A 20,718-nucleotide genomic window follows, 5' to 3' on the forward strand; every position below is an offset into this window, starting at 1 on the left:
AGAGGTAAACTAAAAGACTAGAACGTGTTATAATAAAATTTTCGGTAAAAATAATAAGTTCTTTTTTATTTGACGGAAAAGTATCCGGTATCACTTAGGATTCTGAGAAACGCGACTGGCCACGTAATTCAGACGATTGGTGCTTCCGCTCTGATGCTGGATTGGCTATCTCGTCGTTACAAATTTGAGTAATGAACGATACTTTTATACTGTTGTAATCTACTGTAAATGGTAATCCTTTCAACTGACTAATTGAAATTGCGAACATGATGAATGCTACAACTTTATTGCCTACCACGAGTTTCCTTAGTTATGAATGATTTAATATTGAGTAACATAATTATTTTTAGCTACTCCCTCCTTGATGTGAATGTCACTACTCTGGAAGATGGAGGACCGAATCTACCTGGAATAATTAGCTACGCAACTAGAGGAGTACGTAAATGGCCCATTCAATTATTATTTAATTAATTATTTAACAATTTGATTGAACATACAATTTATGAACTCGATAACGCGCACAATTTTTCAAAAATCTTTCGTTGCATTTGGTGTATTTATTTAGGAATGTGATCTCATTCTTGCAGTCATCCGGCAAACACCGGAACGTTTACGTCTTTTGGAACTCCTTCACCCTTGGATGTACTCACAGACAGCCTTTATTATCCCGATGCCCGAGGTTTCACAGAATAACGTCGACGCCGTCATCAAACCCTTTCAGCTCTGGTTCGTTATATTGATAAGAATAAAACCTGCATTATCTATCGATTTTTATGGTGGACTCGGCTATGCGCGTTTGTTTCTTTTTTCACTTTACAAACCTTCATCAATGTTATCGTGCAGGTTTGGATGGCGTTGATTTTGGCTTTCGCGTCCGTAATTGCTATCCTATCGTGTTTCAATCGATTGTTTCAATCGAAGGGTCGATCTATCATCGAACAAGATAATCCCTCAACATTTCATTCAGTTAGGGTGACTGAAAGCATTTTCATGTATGTGGTGGGAACACTTTTGAATCAAGGTAAATAAGAGTCTCAGTAATGTTTTCTAATAATATTTAAAGATGGCTAAGTCTGTAATGGTCATATACAGAGCAAATTATGTAATTTCCATTTGACCAGGTGGGTACATATCGAACAAGTTCACTCCGATCCGACTAGTCGTAGGAGCTTGGTGTCTTCTGACTCTGGTTTTGCTCAACGTCTACAATGGAGTTCTGATTTCTTACGTAACAGAGGCCGGTCGCCCACAACCGCTTATCAATACTTTTGATGACGTCCTGTCCGACTCCAGCATCCTCCTGGTTCTCGATAAAGGGTTTGCTGGCGATATTGTCATTTCGGTGTGTTTATTTATACTTCTTAAAGTAATTAATAGGTGTACACTGTACAGTCGTGACATATTTATTCATTGTGATTTTGAACACTTTTCAGACGGCAGAAAAAGGATTGTACAAGACAATGAAGGACAAGTTGAATGCGCATCCCAATTCGAGGTGTTTGTCGACTCAGCAATGCATCGATTTGGTGAAATCGCTACCTCCTCGTTATGTTTACCTAAATGTAAGTGACAAAATCGGGAAAAAGCATAAGTTTTAACGTCTATCATTAAAAAATATACATCGTAATGAATAGGCTGTAATAGGATTAAAAGCCGCCATAAAAAAGGATTACGTGCAAACGCGGCAGTGCAAACTGACCATAGCTGGAGAACCGCCGTTTATGAAACATGCTATTGGTTGGGGACTAGCTAAAAACAGCCCTTATCGAGAGGAATTCAATCGAGGGTAAGTTGCCAACACGCCTCTTTACATAGATATTAGATAAATTCTATATTATACGAGTCTGTTAACTTGCAGTCTTTTGTTTCTTTGACAGAACCGCACGCCTTTTCGATGTAGGGTTAACGTCATTTTGGCAGAATTGGTACGAGCCAGATTCTAAGCCTTGCTATGACGACAAAGACAACGGTGGTCAAAACAAGAACGAGAAAAAACCACTGGTGCGATTATCTTTGACCAATTTGACAGGGGCATTTGCTGTTTTAGCTGTTGGATGCGCAATGTCCATCCTAACATTTTTAGCAGAAATAATAATTTTCCTAAAAAAGGAATCTGACAAAAAATGTAGTTTTGGCAAAGGGTGGCGGCGATAAGATTTTAAAATCCTGACGGGTTGCACAACTAACTACCCTTACATAAATTTAATCCGTATCCTATATTAAATGAACTATTTATATCCTAAGCGATCATGTTCACTTTAAATTGATAAGGGTAATGTACTAACTAGTACATTAGGAGTAGTACGAGATATAACGAGTAGAGAACTATAGTACTTAACGAGTACAGACTAGGCCTTTCATGCATAACAAATTTCAGCACTTTATTCGTAACAATAGGTTTATTACAACATCCAAGTTAATACGCTATGAAAAAAGGTAGGAGGAAATCAATAAGCATTTGCTACGGCAACCGATATTTTGAATTCCCTTAAAAATATTTTGTTCTTTTATTTGAGCTTTTATTCGACGATGTTTGTCACAATCACGTAGAAAGTGTTACTGCTCTATTCAATCGATATCGGGAGTCTAGTGATTGTTTGATTGTTTCTCTTATCTGTAATAAGCACATCTTATTAAACCAACATTCTACCGTGAATTTGGGGTTTATAATATTTCACTTATGTAGCTGTAAGTGGCCTCATGAAATAAACGGACAACAATAACCGAACACACATCAATAACCGAATAACGTCACAATTTTTCAATCAAATTAGTTAAACAAAACAAATTAATGTTGAAAAGGTAACTACATTTTCGGATAACTCTAGCTGTTCCTGTGAAGGACTTCTCCGCTTGGCTTAGAAATTTAGAATAAGTGCGTCGTCCATTTGTCCTTGTTAGTGCATAACGGCTCGTTTCTTCTATGCCGTTCCGACTTTCCGACACTTGTCTGCCATCTATCCAAGTTTTATTAATCGAGAAACACGCGCATTCGGTTGTCTCACATCACAACCATTGCCATTATCGTTATTACCGGATTACCCATTACACCAGAGTCATCTAACCGGTTCTATGACTGATCATGGGCATGAAGACTGAAGAGACTCTCTCTCTCTTCATACCCCTGCTCTGATTACACGTATTCACGTTATCCTGCGATTTAAGTGTTTTTTTTGTGTGCCACAAGCCCACAAAATTGTGTGGCAACGCCACATTTTTTTCCCGCCATTATTTGTCTGGTAGTGGTAGAGCCAAACCAACAGTCTGTCTGCTAGGCTATTTGATTCATTATTCGTTTGTCGTTTCACTTCACTTGTGCTTGTGGTATTTATGTCATGCTGGACTGCTGGTGTAAACAAATCAACAAAGGATACACTATTGACCATTGGTAGCCTTCAGAACTAGGAAGCAATCCTTTCAATTCATTGTGTAAGTTATTCAGTGAAATGTTTGTTATGCATTTTCAAATATAGCTGGTGTTGTTCTTAAGCAAATTGTTTTTGAGTATGTGGGTTCTAGGATGTGGTTGTAGGGATTTTAATGTCCTAACATCATGCTTCCTGATTATCCAGTTAAACTGTAAACTGGCATCAGTAAGATGCTCCAACAAACAGAGGTGACCAAGACAAACATGTGAGTGGCGTTTGAGAACTTGCTTTCATAATCTTAATCCACGATTCCACTGTAGAAGCTTCCAGAATCAGCTTTGTCAAAAGATCTCCAACAATTGGAATGTTTGTTGGGCTTGGGCTCTCTAATTTACCTTACGGACAAGGACTAAATTGCAAAAACCTGAATTACAGACAAAAGCCACAAGGGTTTATTTGAAAACGGCTCAGAGATGGCTCAGTAGAAAATGTTAACAAACACAGAGTTGGCACTTGAGGGAAAAGGTTGGAAAGGATAGTGTTTCTGTTAATGCATGACTTAAAGTGTTGGGTGACAAAAACATCATCAACTTTTCGACTCATTTGAACAACATAACCACAATAAGCACTACCTTTCATTGGACATATTTCTTGTTGATAATCTTTGTACAACATCTTTTTGAAGTAAAAATTAACAACCAGACTTTTCTTATCACCAGGTGGTATCTAACAAAGAATGCATCAGTGTAGTAGAGGCGACAGGAGGTAGGAATGCAGTAGAGGTCGCTATCGAGCCAGCGGATTATGAAGCTCACATTTGCGATGTTTTTGGAATTTCGTCCGTCCGTTCGTGACACAACTGCAGTCACTCGCCACGGGATTATGCCCAGGTAACAAAAAATTCACTTATTTTCGTAGATTATTTACTAATAATCTACTTGCGTTAAACTCAAAGTCTGTGTAATAATTCCAAAAGCAGGCCCTTCTTGCGCTCAAACAAAGTGTTACTTGGACGTTTCTTTTTTCTAACGCTAGATGTCTTTTCGGTAATTTTAGCTGTCAAAACTCAAAACAGTCAATTTCAGTTACTTTGCACATCTCTTTAAACATTTATTGTCAGTTATTGTGTGGAAATTTTTAGTGATAACTGACGATAAGTATTCCGCCAACAAAACTCACTTGTTAAATTTTCGATATTTGCTTTTTTCTCTACTTCCGGTTTTCTCATTTCAGTCAGTACTTCAGTAAATATTCATTTGACCCAGAAAAAACCAGATATTCGTGATCCTCGCCAAATTTGTGGTAATAAAGTTCAGGTTTTATTTGTACTTACGCGTCCTTCCGATTTCGAGAATTATCCTGAACTATGGCCAAATTTTGGATTTCGTTCAATTTACACCTATTCGACCCCAAATTTCATGGAGATCACGAATATTTGGTTTGAATTGATGACTGCTCAATGGTTAAGGCGCTATCGCTTACTTCCGGTGTACTTTCTTACTTACTTCCGGAATTTTTTAAACAAAACTAACAAGTGAACCTTGTTCTCTTTCCAGTTCTCAAAGTTTCAGTCTACGTTTTTGAGAAGTATCTGGATGTCCTTTCAAGAAAAAGGACAAGGACGATACGGTCAACAAGGTCCCTTGTTTGCTATCCTGTTGGCTGCAACCCTTTAATCTCCATTTTCACTCCCTTACAAGGGCCCTCTTGATTTGAGGTATTGTTTTCTGTCACTTCAATCTTGTTTAAAAATTATTGTCATGCAATAAATGTTCATTCTGCTTACAGGACAATCCTTTGCTGCTTATCATGGACCTCATCCATTGGGGAAAACCGACAAGAGAATGCTGTAATTCAAGATTGATAAATTGTGTAGTTGTTAGTTAACTTATAAGTGCATATCTGGGCTCCCTTCTTTTCTGTGGCCCCGTTTTCCTAACTAACCACTAACCAACGCCCGCCGGTGGTCACTCACCCGCTGTGAAACCAGGAGGAGGGGAGGGCTCTGGTCGAACGGGGACTTGGAAGGCGCATGATCTGAGGGTCATGAGTCTAACCCGGAAGCCTAGTATGACTAATCGCTCCCCAGTAAAACTTGCCTCGCACTCTTCTCTCCTCTTCCATTTCCAGGTAATCTCCCTGGATCTACGCCGACACTGCATGTGCGAGTTTTAGCAAGCAATCCGCCACCCAATTTGACAAAAAGTGATAGTTTGTTTTCACGGAAATTGCTTCAGACGGTTGAAAAATTTCTAGTTCAACAATCTCATGTAGAAATTAGCATCTAGTCTACTGGTGCAAATTGCGATTTTTTAAGCTTGATTAATTTAGGTGATGTGTTAAAAGCTATTGTGGGTAGCTAAAAAATTGAACTAATTCGCTTTTTCAGAATATTTTGAAGAGAGATCACAAGAAAATAAAAAACCAACAGTGATCTAAAACCAAAATATTCAGAAAAAGTGGATTAGTTCAATTTTTGCTTCTGCGTTGCTACTCTTGTCTACCATCTTCGCTCAATTTTAGATTACAAGCCTAATATGTCTATTGAAATAAAGCAAAGAAATTTGAATTTAAAACTTAACCAACTTAAGCAAACTTAAAAAGCTTAAACTTGGAAGGCGACCAAGGCGCATGGTCCGATGAAAACTTTTGGAGGGTCATGAGTCTAACCCAGAAGCCTAGTATGACTACATCTCCCCAGTAAAACTGGCCTCGTACTTCTCTCTTCTTCTCGGTCCAGATACTATCTCTGGGGGCCGTAAACAAATCCTATAACAGCATGTGCGAGTTTATAAAAAGCAACCCACTACCCAATGAAACAAAAAGCCATGGTTTAGTTTTGCTGGAAATCTGCGTCAGTCAAGTTACAAATTTTTTCTCATTGAACAACTCACGTAGAATTTTGCATCTTCTCTATTGGTGGAAATCGCGATTCCATGTGTTTGGTAGTTAAGAAAATGGTTGTTGTTGTTTAATTTAGTTAGCCCAAATATTCTATGGCAAATTATCTAATACCTTTTGATGAAAACAAATTTGCATGAAACTCGATGACTCTTTCAGATTCAAACACAAATTTATCAAACTTTGTTGAGTACTTGACAGTAAAACATATACTCTTTCAGATACACCTATATTGTGTACACCAATTATCCCATTACAAAATCCACAACTATCAAAGGAAAGAGTCTGTTAACTTGTTGAAATCCCAGAATGTTGATAAACTCTAGTTAAAACTAGACAATGAAAGCAGAACTTTGTTGGTAACACTTCTTAAGTTTCACCTTCTAACTTAACACATTAAAGTTCAAATCTAGTCTGTTGAAGATTATCAACTTACTGGCATTCAATTAGTGAATGAAGTCGGCAGCAAAGGTAAGTGAGAATTCCATTGCAGCTTACAGATGGGATTGGATGCAAGTGCTAGATAGGCTGAAGTTCCATATTTTTAAAGGTGCCTGCAATCACCAAGTTTCAAGATTCACCTACAAATAAAAAGTAACTAATCACTTCAGTTACTCCACATGCAATGATACATTAGAAAGAATCGTGAAAATATGGAGAATAACTATGTAGCAAATCTTATTTTGTTCATTGCCTCAGAGAAAACTGCAATTCAAGCAAACAGCTGTGAAATGGATGAATCTTTAACCTTGCATAGAATGTCACAGACTCTTGAATTGGACACAGGAACGGCTGAGACCTGAGATGTCTTAGATCTTACATTGATATAAATTTTACAGAACTTAAATTGGCAAGATTTTACAAAAAAAAAGGATGTGAAAACAAAGAGAAATTAAATTATTGAAACAAGACTTCTCTGAATCTATGACGAACAGGAACCTGTCACTTGTTGTCGACTCTCGTACTCCATCTTGATTCTTGAAAGAAACGCGCAACATTGCCATTTCCTGTTATGCAATAAAAACTTCCTCCGCATTCGCAAGTCCGCATCTCTATTGCAAAAAGCCAAAGCAGCAAATAAAGTCTGATTGTGAACACGTCAGCACGAAAGAGAAAGATTCGCTTCGCTCAGTATGTCTCACTTTCACTCATGCGTAGCGTTGGCCCTGGAACGTCTTACAGAAATCGCCAATTTGTTCTGAAAGGAGCTATTCTTTTTATTAAAGCTGGATGAAAAAGGTTTCCCATAGGTTTTCCCCGATGGGTTTTTCCCCCTAAATGTTCTTTATTAAAAACTACCATGTTGAAAAGGGAAAGGTTTACCCTTGACGTCCCGAATAGAATTTTTAAAGTACAACAATAATCGTCAGGCTACTTAAGTTAAACCGAAATGAATTTACAGAATGAAGTCTACAGTTTCACATGAGTCTACAAAATGCTTACTTTCTCTTGAAAGCAAGGGAAATTCAACTGAGCAAACGGTATAAAAACGAACGGTGCTGACGATTTCAAAGCACAGTTGACCATCGTTCTCGGTGTCAGTTATTAGTAAACTACTCTTTCAGCATGGTTAAGGTACTAACACATTAACTATACTGATATTCTCAATGCTATAAAACTTACATTGTATTTATGTTTTGAAATGTAGGTTGATATGATTTCGTTTAAATGTTTTGTGCTGCTCGGCTTAGCGCTAGTCCATGGCACTGATGCGACCAAAGGAAAAGGACGAGGTTGGTCTAAAACTGCCCTTTCACACAAGAATTGATTTGCATAAAGTTAGACTATTTATTCAAATTACAATCTTTGAAAATTTTTAATTAGGCGGAGGCTACGGCGGAGGTATGAGTCACGGTGGCGGGGGATACGGCGCTGCTCCTCAGCAAATCATTTACGTTCCCGCACCACAGCCGGTGATGGTCTATTCACGACCACCTGTCCATCGCCCACCAGCGCCTAGACCAGTTCCTGCTCCCGCTCCTTCTTACGGTGGAGGAGGTGGAAACTACGGCGGAAGTCACGGGCCATCAGCTGGAGGCCATGGTTACGAAGGATCTTCAGGAGGTGCGCCAGTCCACATTCATGTTCATTCAGCACCTGCTCAATCGCATCCGCAGCCGATTCCAACATCTCCGTATGGAGGGGGACATAGCCAAGCTGGGGGCTATGGAGGATCGAGCGGGGGTCATCATGCTCCTGCTCCGATGGCGCAATCTTATCATCAGCCAGCTCCAGCTGCCCAATCCTATCAACAGCCGATCCCAGCAATGTCTTCTTTCGGAGGATATGCTCCTCCTATGGCGCAATCTCACCAGCCAGCCCCAATGGCCTCTTATGGCGCCCCTCCTCAGTCTGCTGGAGGTTATTAGAACTCTCAATTTATCCTAGAAATCTTCAATGAATATTGACAAAATGTATTCTTTTGGGAAATATACTACTTACGATTGCAGATTTTCATTGTAGTCCATTTGTGTTGCCACTAATATTATGCATCGGCATTCTGCAATGTATAATCTCATTTCTAAGGGGTACCATTGATTCCGACTTGCCTCACCTAGAAAAAGATTAAACGTATAACCGCATTTTATTTGATTTATTTTTTGCGGCACTAAAATTCTAAAAACTACAACAACTAGCTAACATTTCATGCATTAAAGTATTAAAGAAACTGGGTCGCACGGTTATTTGGTGTTTTACGTAAAAAAGAGTTTAACAAGACAGAAATGTTAAAATCCAAATCTCAAAGTCAAATGTTGCTTATTATTATTCAAAGTCGACCAAAAGTACGAATAGTAATTAGATCACATCCACTACGAAATTGAGACAGAAAACCAGAACCTCTTTGGAATCGTCTCGTTAATAACAGATAAATATTAATTACTGTATCAAGTTATAAAGACCAAAATGAAATCGTATCACTGTCGACAGTCTACTTCTCTTGATAATCCAAGCAGAATCCAGTGTTGTGTGTATCAGCTGGTGCCGGAAGAATATTCGTTCCGGTAACCACCGCGCCTTCCGTCCCATCCGTCCCGTAACTGATCTTGAACGGCTTAATCAAAGCTGAATAAAATAATATCTCTCATCTTTCAAATTATTATTTCACTGTCAAACAAATCTAACAACGTCAAACTTACTACAAACTTGGACGTTTGTCGTCAAAGGGTTAGCGGCTGGATTCAGGGCGTTCCCACAGTAACGATCGGCTTCATCATTAGCAGCATCTCGGGCACCGGCGATGACAAGAAAATCATAAAGGCAGGTGGCCATGTTAACTTCATTCACCGCACTTATGCCCACACCAGAGTGAGAAGCGGCCGTAGCAGTCGCTGTAGCGAAAGTAGTTTGGGCAGCTGAAAGGGCGGCTTGACTGTCTCTCACGGCGGTGTTTGCATTGATAACGGCCAGGTACTGGGCTGTTGTTGGAACAAGTGGATTAATACCGGCCTGGGTAACGGCTAGATGAGCTTGGGCAGCTGCGAGATTTGCTGTGGCTGTAGTAACAGCAATGGCGGCAAGAGCGGCAGCAGTGCTGGTGGGTGTAGTAATAGAAAATGCGTCCCCGTTCAAAACCGAGCAGACTGAAAAGCACATCTGGGCCGCTCTCTGTCTCACCTCAATCAAATAAAACAAAATTTGAATATGAAAATTGGTAAATTTGTGCTTAGTAAATAATAACCTTTAATTTTAATGAGACAAGCTCAGTTCTGAAGCAGATGTTGTAATGTTGGTTGTTTATTTGACGGGTGGCACTAACAGCGACGCCTTGCCAATTAAAAGACATGACTCTTCCAGTAGGATCAGTGAAATACTGAAGACAATCCACGGGAGCTATAGCAACCAAATAAATAGAATTAATCAACAGCAATTGCAATTTTGTTTGATTAATTGAATGAATGCTGGTTTACCGAGGTAGGAGGCGCCACAGGGGAGCATCGCAATTTTGATGTTCCATGAACGGGTAGCTGTCACAGCTCCAAAACTGAACATGAGCTGGACATTGCTGGGAGTAAGGACCGACGATGGAAGGTCGAGGTACACTGAAATAATAAAAGGTGATATAATAAAATTCGTTCGTAAGTATTTAAAGTAACATTTTATTAATATCTGTGCTTACTGTGCTGTCACCACAAATAATGGGTGCCACTGTTGTGACCCCACAAACTTGAAAAGTGTCCGTGCACGTTCCAGCTGTCGGCTGGGTGGTATTGAATGATACAAAATCCAAACTAATGGTAAAATTATATTAGTAATTGGATTTTTTTTTTCAGGAAAGCGAAATCAAAAAGGACTTGCCGAATTTGACAAATTGGGTTTTTCATTTGTTCCGCGAGCTTGTAATCTGTTCTCACGGTCAGTGCGCAAGTTGAGTAATCAGATATGGGCGTGGTTGGAGAATGCCAATACGTGTTATTGAGTGTGACATTTGTTGACCGTATCTATCAAAGGGGAAGAATTAGAAACACAAAATATGAAAGCGGAAAAGAAAAATTACTGGTATTCTTACTGATGCAACAAATTTTGCCTAAAGGGCAAGACTCACTTGGCCGACCACCAAAAAGGGAACAAACGGATCCTGGTACACAGATTCCCGCATCACCACTGGGACAAGGTGAAGTACAGGAATCAAAGGTCTCGAAAGAATTTCCCATATTAGGGTTGTAGGTAATTGAAATTCGATTAGCCAGGCCGCCGAAGGGTCTCCATGTACTTCCGGGTAAAAATCGATTATTGAAAATACCGGTATTGAACGTACCTAAAGTCTAAACTACCGAGGGACAAACGGCCTTCTGATGGCTGATTGTTTTCTTCTTCAACATCTTAATACGCAAACACAATTATTGTTAGATTATTATTTTAGCTTCGTAAAATGGTATTTGAAATGAAATAAACTCTACTCACTTTCATTGGGTGCTGCCACAGTATTATTGGCGATGGACTGCTGCCTGTTGATAGTTCGACCTTATTCGTATGAGCTGGAATAATCAGACCAACAAGTCCACAAACATATTGTTAATAAGAATTGAATCAGAAAATTCAAAACGAATACCTAGAACTGGAGCTCTCGGCTAATAGTAAAATGCGTTCCACGGAAAAGGCAAGAATCTAAAACGCATTAACAAAATATACTCATCTGAATCTTGTCTGTTAAGTTCTTCTTCGCTACTAAATGACTGACTCAGTTGTAACATTAGCCAAACAGAAAGAAGTAAAACTTTTGTCATCTTATCGTCGAAAAAGTTCTTACAGTACTATCTTACAGCAGTGGTGTCACTTACGTACGCTTATCGTGTACCTCCAAGTGCAATTCAATCTACATCCGAGTTGAAAGAGTTCAGCTGGGGTGATTGACCAAATATAAAAGAGAACCCGTTTTATTACCGGCTAAATTGGTTGGGAAGATTTGGCGATCTTCAATGTCGGATGCATTTTCCTCTGATGTAAACGCTGGCGCACTACACAAAAACATTAAGGGGTTACGAAAATGTCCGTATCAGGACTAGTAGTAAAAAAATCGCAATATCAGAGGAATTTCGAGAGCCAACACCTAATCAACTGATAATAAAGAACACCAACAAGTCAATAAACGTATAGGAATGGCAAGTCTAACGTACCGTGAACTGCAGCTGTAGGCTATATAATCGCCTCTCTTGTAGAGAATTTCAACGATCAGTTTTCATACGATCGCCTATACCATGCCCTTTTTCTGCAACAGACTCGACAAGTTTTTCCCCTAATGGATAATGGTATCTGTTTTAATGAAATTATGGTTTTATGTTTAATAATAAAAAGGGGTTGTTTAATGCACTCACTCTACGTGACCGCTTCACCTTAATATTGTCCTGCTTCTTCCTAGCCAATTTAAACTGTGCTTACATTCTGCTGCAGGTTGTCAGTGATGCATTTATCTTGGGTTCTATAATTCAGATTACACAAAATAAGTGAGAATCAATATTCATCTTGGAATATAATGCTAGAAAAAAACGAATACATTCATAAAAAATTTTAGATTAATACTTCTTCCACTCACAAAATACTCAATCATGGATGCTTTCCGTTAGCTCTCAATATAAATGTTTCTATACTAATGCAAATCTTAATTCTCATACTTGAAAAAATACACATTTAGCTGTTGATAATATCCACAGAATTGTGTTGTGGGGGTAAAAATTGCAAACTGACTACTAATGTGATAACTTACATGAAAATGAAATGTTTAGCATAGCAAGTAAGTAACTGTGAACAAAACTATGAAACAAAACAGAAAACAGAAATTAACTTTTGAATTTTGTGGAAAATGTAGAAATACACTTTAGCAATAACAATAAGGTAAAATCTATTGCACCTCACCGCGGCGTTGCCAAGTTTTAATATTTTTCAAAAATTATTTTTCGTCTGCAAAATTATTTGTGTATTTTTTCGTTTGCCTAACTTGTTATTGTGTTCGCAATTGCCTCGTTCTTAAACTTTTTGCCTCTTTCTTCGCAATTGCCTCGTTCTTATTGTGTTTTCCTTTTTTCTATCATTCCCTCTTCCTTTATGCACACCATAAATATTAAATAACAAATAAGCATAGTTAATCAAACCAATTGATTAACGAGAAATTGCGAATCCAATTGAACGAGGCAATTGCGAAGAAAGAGGCAAAAAGTTTAAACGAGGTGACAAATAATTTGGCAGGCGAAAAATAAATTTTGAAAAAATATTAAAACTTGGCAACGCCGCGGTGAGGTGCAATAGCCAGTATTGGGCATTGGAGTACCTCACCGGTGAGGTGCAATAGGCGTGACCTAAGAATAAATACATTTTTGCTTGGTGTCTCGGCAACAACAACAAACAACTGACGTCTGCTCACGAATAGATAACTTTTACTGCGCCAAACAAAGGAAAGAACAATTGAATCAGAGTTAAATATATGTTCACTTTATGTGCACAGTATACCCTACTAATTACTTACAACTAATTATTTAACATGATGAATTAGCCTACACAGCGACATCAGGCACGCGAAATCTGCCGATCGATATATGGCGCCGTCAAAATTGGGATTCTATTCATTTTTGGGGGTTGGGTAAAGATAGGCCAAAAAAAGTGATTCTGAAATTTTCAGAATTATCGCTTTAATAGTTTAGGAGATATTTAAATTTTAATTTCTCTTTAAATTGTTATTTTGCCGTAAACTGAAAAAAAAATACATTTTTCGCTTTTTCTTTAATTGTGACTTTATTTGTTATTACAATTTTATGAAACCTATTTATGAAAATAATTGTATGTGAGAGTGGGTGTGTGAGCCCGTGAACGAATATTAATAATAAATTGAGGGGAGGAAGGGCCCTGTACCCAATACAGTGCCAAAACTAATTGGAATATAACAATCTCCTGTTTGCACTTTTCGGCACCAGTATCCTAGAAAAACAATACAATATAAAACCGATTAAAGAAATCGATTAGAGAAATGCGATAAAAACAGATTGAATATACCTGTCTGTCGATGCTGTTAAATGGAATCACCCTTGATAGTCATGACGTCACAAAGGAGAACCAGATGACGATAGTTGGCGTAAAGGCGTAGTATTGAAAAACAGTGTTAATTTCCTTCTCGATTGCTTTTCGAAAAATTGCAAATCCTTGTAATAAGCCGCCTTGACGAGTTCCTGCCAGCTCGTGGCTAGTACTGGAACCGAGGCGGTCTGCCGTGCAATACCACTAACCCATGCGTAGGCTCGTGGGACCTGAGCCCAGTAACAGTGAACTGACCTCTTCGGTTCTACGGCGTTTAATCTCGAGCGCCTGGCGTTCGCGCTCAAGCTTAGCCTCCTTAACCGGAGGCTAAGCTGGAAAAACAATACAATATAAAACCAATTAAAGAAATCGATTAGAGAAATGCGATAAAAACAGATTGAATATACCTGTCTGTCGATTTTTAAAGGGCATCAAATCACCCTTGGCAGTCATGACGTCACAAAGGAGAACCAGATGACGATAGTTGGCGTAAAGGTCGTAGTATTGAAAAACAGTGTTCATTTCCTTCTCGATTGCTTTTCGAAAAATTGCAAATCCTTGTAATAAGCCGCCTTGACGAGTTCCTGCCGGCTCGTGGCTACTGAAACCGAGGCGGTCTGCCGTGCAATACCACTAACCCCTGCGTAGGCTCGTGGGACCTGAGCCCAGTTACAGTGAACTGGGGTCTCCTCGGTTCTGCGGCATTTAATCTCGAGCGCCTGGAGTTCGCGCTCAAGCTTAGCCTCCTTAACTGCGAACTTGGCCTGCTGGAATACCAACAGCTTCCTTTTGGCTGCCTGCTTGGCCACCGCCTTTTGCGACTCTACGAGGTTTGCGTGGTGCCGCAAGGTATCCTCGCTCTCCTTCAGTTCCTTCTGAAGGTCCGGTGGTAAATCCTGAATTTGCCTACTCTTTGCGGCTGCCATCTCTCTGCTCGGATGCACTAGCAGAGAGTACGGGGCTGTGAGTTTGAGTAGCTCGAAAAACGGGAGTTCGAACAGTTTAGCAAGTAAATCCCAGCACGCCTTTGTGTCTCCCACCGCAACGCTAGGATTGATACGAATCGTTGATCAGGGGAGCACTTTAACATAATGTCCCATCATATCCTCTTTCCGCAACGAAGGTTGCCGATTAAGAATCGACGAGATGGCCATCGCGAATGTTTCTTTCAACTTTGTCACCCAACTTAATAACAGGGTACTTCTTAACATATTTCAGATCAAAACGGTCGCCGTTTTCTCGAATGAGGTATTTTGCTTCAAAATCACCTCGCTGGACCAATTCTTGCAACTCTGCAATGGTGAATGGCGTCACAATTTCAGGGAGGGTCATGTTTTGAGTAATGATTCGTGGTACGCCAACTTGGTCGATACGCAGATTGGGATCAGGCGTAATTTTTTGAGAGGTTGATCATCATTGTACCGTTGTGAGACTGGAGTAGATTTATTTAGAATTATTGTAGGGTTTCCATAGTGTAGAGGTTATCACGTCGGCTTCACACGATGAAGGTCCTCAGTTTGATCCTCATCAATGATGAGGACACTCCTGAGTGGAAGCATTAGTATAACATAGGGAATAAATAATCTTAAGAGAAAATATTTTATCATTTTTGGCCAAAACGTATGGCAAGTTCCAACTCATAGTTAGCCTTGACAATATCGACGAGTTTGTCCGTTATATCGTCTTGACGAATCGAGATGGTGATGGAACCTTTTCACCTGTCGGATGGTGGGTTGGGTCTCAGATCCAACAGAATACAGGTCTGCAGATCCCACCCTAGAGTGAGATCAATAAAGAAAGAGCAAAACAAGTTATGATAACTCAATAGTTCATCATTCGAATTTCGTATTCTAGGTTAAGGTTAAATCTCAAGGAAGCAAGCTTTCTTTCATTGATTTAATCAATTTTCATTAAAAATAAGTGTATCCTGCACAGAAATTGGGACAGCGATTTTACTGTCCAAAACCATCTAGCGGCTGGTCAGAAAAATGCAATTCTTTGTTTTTGGAAAACGGCTGTAGGTTGAGGAAAATGATGCACCTTCCAGAGCAAGAAAAAGAAGAAATTTGCTGAAAATCGGAAAAAAACACTCTTTAAGCACTCTAGGCTACGTCTCACCTTGAAACGAGGCAGTCTGGAATGTTAAAAGGGTGTTTTTTCCGATTTTCACCAAGTTTTACTTTGTCTTGGTCTGGAAAGTAAATCAATTTCTTTAGCCTACAGCCTTTTTCTAAAAAGCGCGCAGGCTGACCTCTCTACTCGCCAAAAAAAATCGAAAAATGAGTGAAACAAAAAGTGTCCTCCTTCATTTCCTCAGATGGGCCCATATCTGAGAGACTTTCACTTCCAATTTTCGTCTTTGAGCTGTATCCAATTCGAGTTGCTGAACCTTGAACACACAAAAGATGGGAAACTTGAATCCAGACGCGCCTTTAGTCGCCTTTAGTGACAAATTTGTCCGAATCCTGAGCATCTGGAAAAAAAAATGCATTAATTTTCATAAATAAATTATCTTCACGCAGAACAAAAGAAAACAAAATCATAGAAAAAGAAGTTGGGAATTCAAATCGAATTTTTTGCGTATCTGTTCTTGATGCGTATGAATAAAATACTTCAACAGCCCTGATGAGAATTTAGTTTATGGTAATTTGGTTTTACGTTTCTGCAAGGTTAATAACGTGTATGTTAATTTTCTGGTACAGGACAGCTCTAGCGTTGGGTGGTTGAGGTTGATCAGTGGGTAGGTAGGCGAGGCTATGGCCTGGATGTTTCATTTCCTCAAGCGCTGGCGAGTGGCCGTGATTACGAATTATCTACCATGCTGCAAGAAAGAGACCAGCTAGAATTTCGTGGCAGTAGATTTCACCTTGAGTGCATGCCGTCACATCCTCAGCTACTCTTCACCGAATCACGCCGAAAAAAGATCGACGTTCTATTTCAAAGGTAAAAATTAAAGAAAAACCAATACAATTATGCATAATTATCGAGAAAATAATTAATTAACAAATAATCCTTGTAAACAATATTGAGATGATGTTTCGAAAATTTATAGATGGATGTTTTGTTGTCATTGAAACTGGTAGTGGCGACGATCCTTTTTCTGACAAGTTTCGCTTCCTCAGAATTAAAATTATCTGACCCTGTGAGCTGATCCCACCTCATCTGATATTCGCGAAGATAAACCGCTGCCAATTAAAATTTCCTCCATGCAGTACGGCTCGGTAAATGTCAGTATTTACGATAGTCAAACAACTTCAGGCCACAAAAAAATCTATTTCTTCTCGCCAATCGCTCTGCTAAGTCACCTGAATGTCGTTTCTATTCACGATCCAACGGCCACTCCGGGAATTCTCAGCGTCAGTTTTTCAATTTGGAATCAAGACGTCAGAAAAAAAGTGGCCGAACACCTCAAGCAATTCCTCAGTCAAGAAATCGAGCTCAGTCAAGTGCAAGTCCTTCCTTTCAACAGTGCCAGGTTGACAAGCAAAGTACAATCTGCTGATTTCTCATTGAACAATGAGTGGGTTTTGAATGACAACAAGCCATCACTCAGGTTTACCTTGATCTGCCCGACACGGGAACATTGCGATCGAGTGAAGACTGAAATGCGCATCAATCCCAAACAATTTGAACATTTGCAACTTGATTTCAAACCTCAATTTAACGATGGTATGGGGGGTTGGCAACTCCCCAGAATCTTCGTACACCCTGGTCCGCCCTGGCCAGAATCTCCCTATCTCTCCTCTCATAGAATCTTTCGGAATCTCTAGAATCTCTCTAGAATCCCGAATCTTCGTACACCCAAGTTGTGAGTTGCCAACCCCCGCCAAGAGTAAACCAAAGTAATTTGTTTTCCATTTCAGAAACTAAAAAGGATTCACACGTATTGGCAGATAAAATCAAAGTTGCGGAAGAAAATCTGGCAGGTAATTTGGTTAATTACTGGGAGAGATCTTTCCTTGTTTAACATACGGTTGGGTTTTCAGTGAGTTTGGAAAATTTAAAAATGACGAAAAACGAATTAATAGAAACGAAGATAATCGTTGAAGAATTGTCGGCAAAATTAAATGGTATTTAATTGTTATTAAATAGTATTCCATATTTTAAATTTTTTTAATTCTATTCCTCAATTAGCCAGATTGAGTGAAATAGTTGACATTGGTCAAATGCCAGCCTCATGTTCAGATCTGCAGCGAATAGGGCATAAACTGAGCGCGGATTCTTTTTAGTGAAAGGATCGAAGAAGATGGAGACTGTTTGCTGCAACTTTTATCCTAATGGAAATGGTACGACGACTACGGCACGATGGGTGGTACAACTGCGTGTTCACATTTCCTGGTCTAATTCGAGGGGTTGTCAACTCAAAAAAAATCCTCGTACACCCTCGGATTTTTTCAAAAAAATCCCTAAAAAATCCCCAAAAATCAAAAAATCAAAAAATCCCAAAAATCCCAAAATTCCAAGAATTTTGGTTTAATAAATCGACAAAATTTTACAAGAATCGATTTTTTTCGTTATCGATTCTAATTCCCCTTACTGTGTTAATAATTCCCCTGGGCTTCTGTCTGTCTCTTGGTCTGTCTGCTGTCAGTGCCATGCTAGGAATTTTTGATGGGAAAAATGACTTCTATAAATTCTGGTATTTCTAGAGAGGATGACGATACATGGGAATTGTTAAAAGAAAACAAGGTCATTGTACCTGAAAGTATTAAAAAATACTTAACGATCTCAATTTTAGTGAAATTCGTGCGTTGGCTAAAGTAAATGAGTCAAGTGTCATGATTGAAGAGTACATCCGAGATGTACTTGGTGTTCCTGATGTTCTCGAAATTATGAATAAAGAAGAAAAACTACAAATATTTGGATCTATCTTTTCACGGTGCCCGTCCAAGTTCAAACTTTCACCTGGGCACAAAGTTACATTCCAAATTTTGTCAGAGGTTTGCAAAGAAATTGTCCAACGCTGGACAATTATCTGTAAAGTAAAGCCACGTCAATCAATGGGTGTTCCATCTGGTAAAATAAGACTTTATAGCAATCTGAAAAAATCTGAAAAAATCTGAAAAAATCTGAAAAAATCCCAAAAATCTGAAAAAAATGATTTTTGGATTTAAGATCCGTACACCTTCGGATCGAGTTGACAACCCCTCGGTCTAATTCTTTTATTTGCAGATTTGCAGAGAAGAATCGGATACGCCGATGTCAAATCAGCGCCCGTTCATTTCTACGTACAGAGAGAATCAAAATTTTCTACACTTGACACTCCGATTCCTTTCGATTTGGCGGTGGTGAACGAAGGAAACGCTATGGATTTGACGTCAGGAACATTCACGGCACCCCGCAAGGGAATTTATTTCTTTTCATTCACGGGACAGGCGATATTTCCGGCTTCATCGTCTAAAGTTTGGTTAGGAGTTTTTTTTCGTGTGAATGGGAATCGAATCGGATTGGGTTACGTTGAAGAGGCAAACACCATCGATAATCAACGAACTCCGTTGACCTTCCAGTCGACGCTGAAATTGAATAAAGGCGATCGACTCTGGTTGGAAATTAGCATTAAATCAGGGGTGAGGATGATTGACGACAGTGACCACCACACCCATTTCACCGGTTTCCTGTTGGAGGAGGAAATTGTAGCATCCCTTTAAGTGGTTTTCATCCGAAATGCACAAAATGATAACCGACTGACATTCCACACGAAAATGAATTTTTAATTGGATGTGAAAAGGTGAATGGAAATAAATTCTTTCGATTCTACTTGATTAAGGGAAGGAAGTTTCTCAACATAAATGTGACTGCGTGTGACTGTTATGTACAAATTGGGCATTAAAAAGAAAAAATCTTCTTCATGCCAACAAAAAAAAAACCAATCCGTTATCAATTACAAAATGAGAAAGAAGGAATTCTTACTGTAAATGCATAAAAAATATTTTCACTGTTACGGTTGTGCATTGCTGGAGAAAAAATTCGCTACTCCATCGGTAAAAGCATAAAAGGAAGAGCAGGTGAAATAAAATTGGATTATCAACTGGAGAATTTAGATGATTGGACCAAAACTGCAAATCCTTTTTGCAACGAAAACATGGACCACAAAAACTAGAAATGCGCCGGGAAACTCGCCATTAGAAAGTTAGAGGAAACAAAAACCGCAATCGATCGAGACGAAACAATTGCTAGTGGGTATACGTTGGAGTTCGGACAGAAAAAGCATAAAAAATATTATCCAGAAAAAACTCAACTTTATCACTCATAAAATGTACGGGGAATATAATTCAAATGAAAACGAATCAAAATGTTTAAGAAATAATGCGTTTGTAAACTTACTACTTTCAGACAGCGAAGATGACACGAAGCTTGTAGTAACATTTACAAGATCGAAGGATTTTCTAAGTTGGCTGGCTATCGGAAAAGAAATGGGAAATGCAATTTTAATTTCAATTCGTATAATATAAAAAGTCAAGATCGAATCATACTTCACCTAGTAAAAACAAATATAAATTGAAAAATTGAAAAATTAAATTAAAAACATACATAATTTCTAAATAATAAATAATTTGGCAACGGTTAAAATTTGAAATTCAAATTCAGCCACCAGGGGGACTTCATTGCGATTTACAGCACGAGGAAAAAACCGTTAGAAAGTTTTTGTTTTTCGTACTGTACTTGTGCCGGGCAGACGTCGTCAATCAGAGCTCAAGAATCTTAGTTGAAATTTCGTAAAATTTTAACTTTTTCTACTTATGCATTGTTTTCTCTTACTTCAATACGGTAAGCCTCTATTTTCTAATTATTTAGTACAATTACTAACCTAGTTTTGCTAAAATTAATAGAAGAATCAAGTTCATTTCACACCCATTTTGAAGACTGCTTCCAATTTATCTTCCACTTATCTGGGATTTGTTCCTACTGAATATTTGTTTCTTCAAACATCAACAAGGTAAACCTT

At 38.8% G+C, this 20,718-nt stretch overlaps 5 protein-coding genes, 1 long non-coding RNA gene and 1 pseudogene across 10 annotated transcripts in view; 4 read left to right on the top strand and 3 right to left on the bottom strand.

Moving 5' to 3' along the window:
- LOC124336181 overlaps positions 1-20,718 on the top strand; it is a 455,543-nt gene that overhangs the window by 425,609 nt on the left and 9,216 nt on the right. The gene's annotated exons all lie outside the window — the stretch shown is intronic.
- The window catches only part of LOC124336700, a 580,524-nt gene that overhangs the window by 328,183 nt on the left and 231,623 nt on the right, over positions 1-20,718 (bottom strand). The gene's annotated exons all lie outside the window — the stretch shown is intronic.
- Positions 867-2,705, top strand: LOC124336406 (ionotropic receptor 93a-like). The gene is made up of 5 exons (XM_046790207.1): positions 867-1,021; positions 1,122-1,342; positions 1,434-1,562; positions 1,635-1,786; positions 1,878-2,705. The coding sequence occupies exons 1-5, from the start codon at positions 991-993 to the stop codon at positions 2,152-2,154; spliced, it is 810 nt and encodes a 269-aa protein (XP_046646163.1). The 5' UTR covers positions 867-990; the 3' UTR covers positions 2,155-2,705.
- LOC124336463 (5'-3' exoribonuclease 2-like) lies at positions 7,760-8,720 on the top strand. Its single transcript, XM_046790287.1, has 3 exons — positions 7,760-7,844; positions 7,918-8,002; positions 8,094-8,720. The coding sequence occupies exons 1-3, from the start codon at positions 7,836-7,838 to the stop codon at positions 8,636-8,638; spliced, it is 639 nt and encodes a 212-aa protein (XP_046646243.1). The 5' UTR covers positions 7,760-7,835; the 3' UTR covers positions 8,639-8,720.
- Positions 8,803-10,484, bottom strand: LOC124336378. The gene is made up of 5 exons (XM_046790157.1): positions 10,387-10,484; positions 10,178-10,309; positions 9,949-10,100; positions 9,407-9,884; positions 8,803-9,332 (listed from the first exon to the last, which is right to left on the bottom strand). Coding segments are annotated over exons 1-5 (897 nt in total). The 5' UTR covers positions 10,388-10,484; the 3' UTR covers positions 8,803-9,198.
- LOC124336575 lies at positions 10,570-12,689 on the bottom strand. 5 transcript variants are annotated; one of them, XR_006917072.1, is made up of 10 exons: positions 12,472-12,689; positions 12,083-12,186; positions 11,885-12,003; positions 11,652-11,725; positions 11,549-11,583; positions 11,320-11,375; positions 11,172-11,245; positions 11,042-11,089; positions 10,777-10,979; positions 10,570-10,708 (listed from the first exon to the last, which is right to left on the bottom strand). It is a non-coding gene; the product is annotated as an uncharacterized LOC124336575 (long non-coding RNA). The 5 variants fall into 5 exon arrangements; XR_006917075.1 differs by lacking the exon at positions 11,549-11,583 and having other exon boundaries at positions 12,083-12,178; XR_006917074.1 differs by lacking the exon at positions 11,549-11,583 and having other exon boundaries at positions 11,885-12,020; positions 12,101-12,186.
- LOC124336439 lies at positions 16,274-20,166 on the top strand (annotated as a pseudogene).

This window comes from Daphnia pulicaria, chromosome 4, assembly GCF_021234035.1.
Source record: "Daphnia pulicaria isolate SC F1-1A chromosome 4, SC_F0-13Bv2, whole genome shotgun sequence".
In the NCBI taxonomy this organism is placed as follows: Eukaryota; Metazoa; Arthropoda; class Branchiopoda; order Diplostraca; family Daphniidae; genus Daphnia; species Daphnia pulicaria.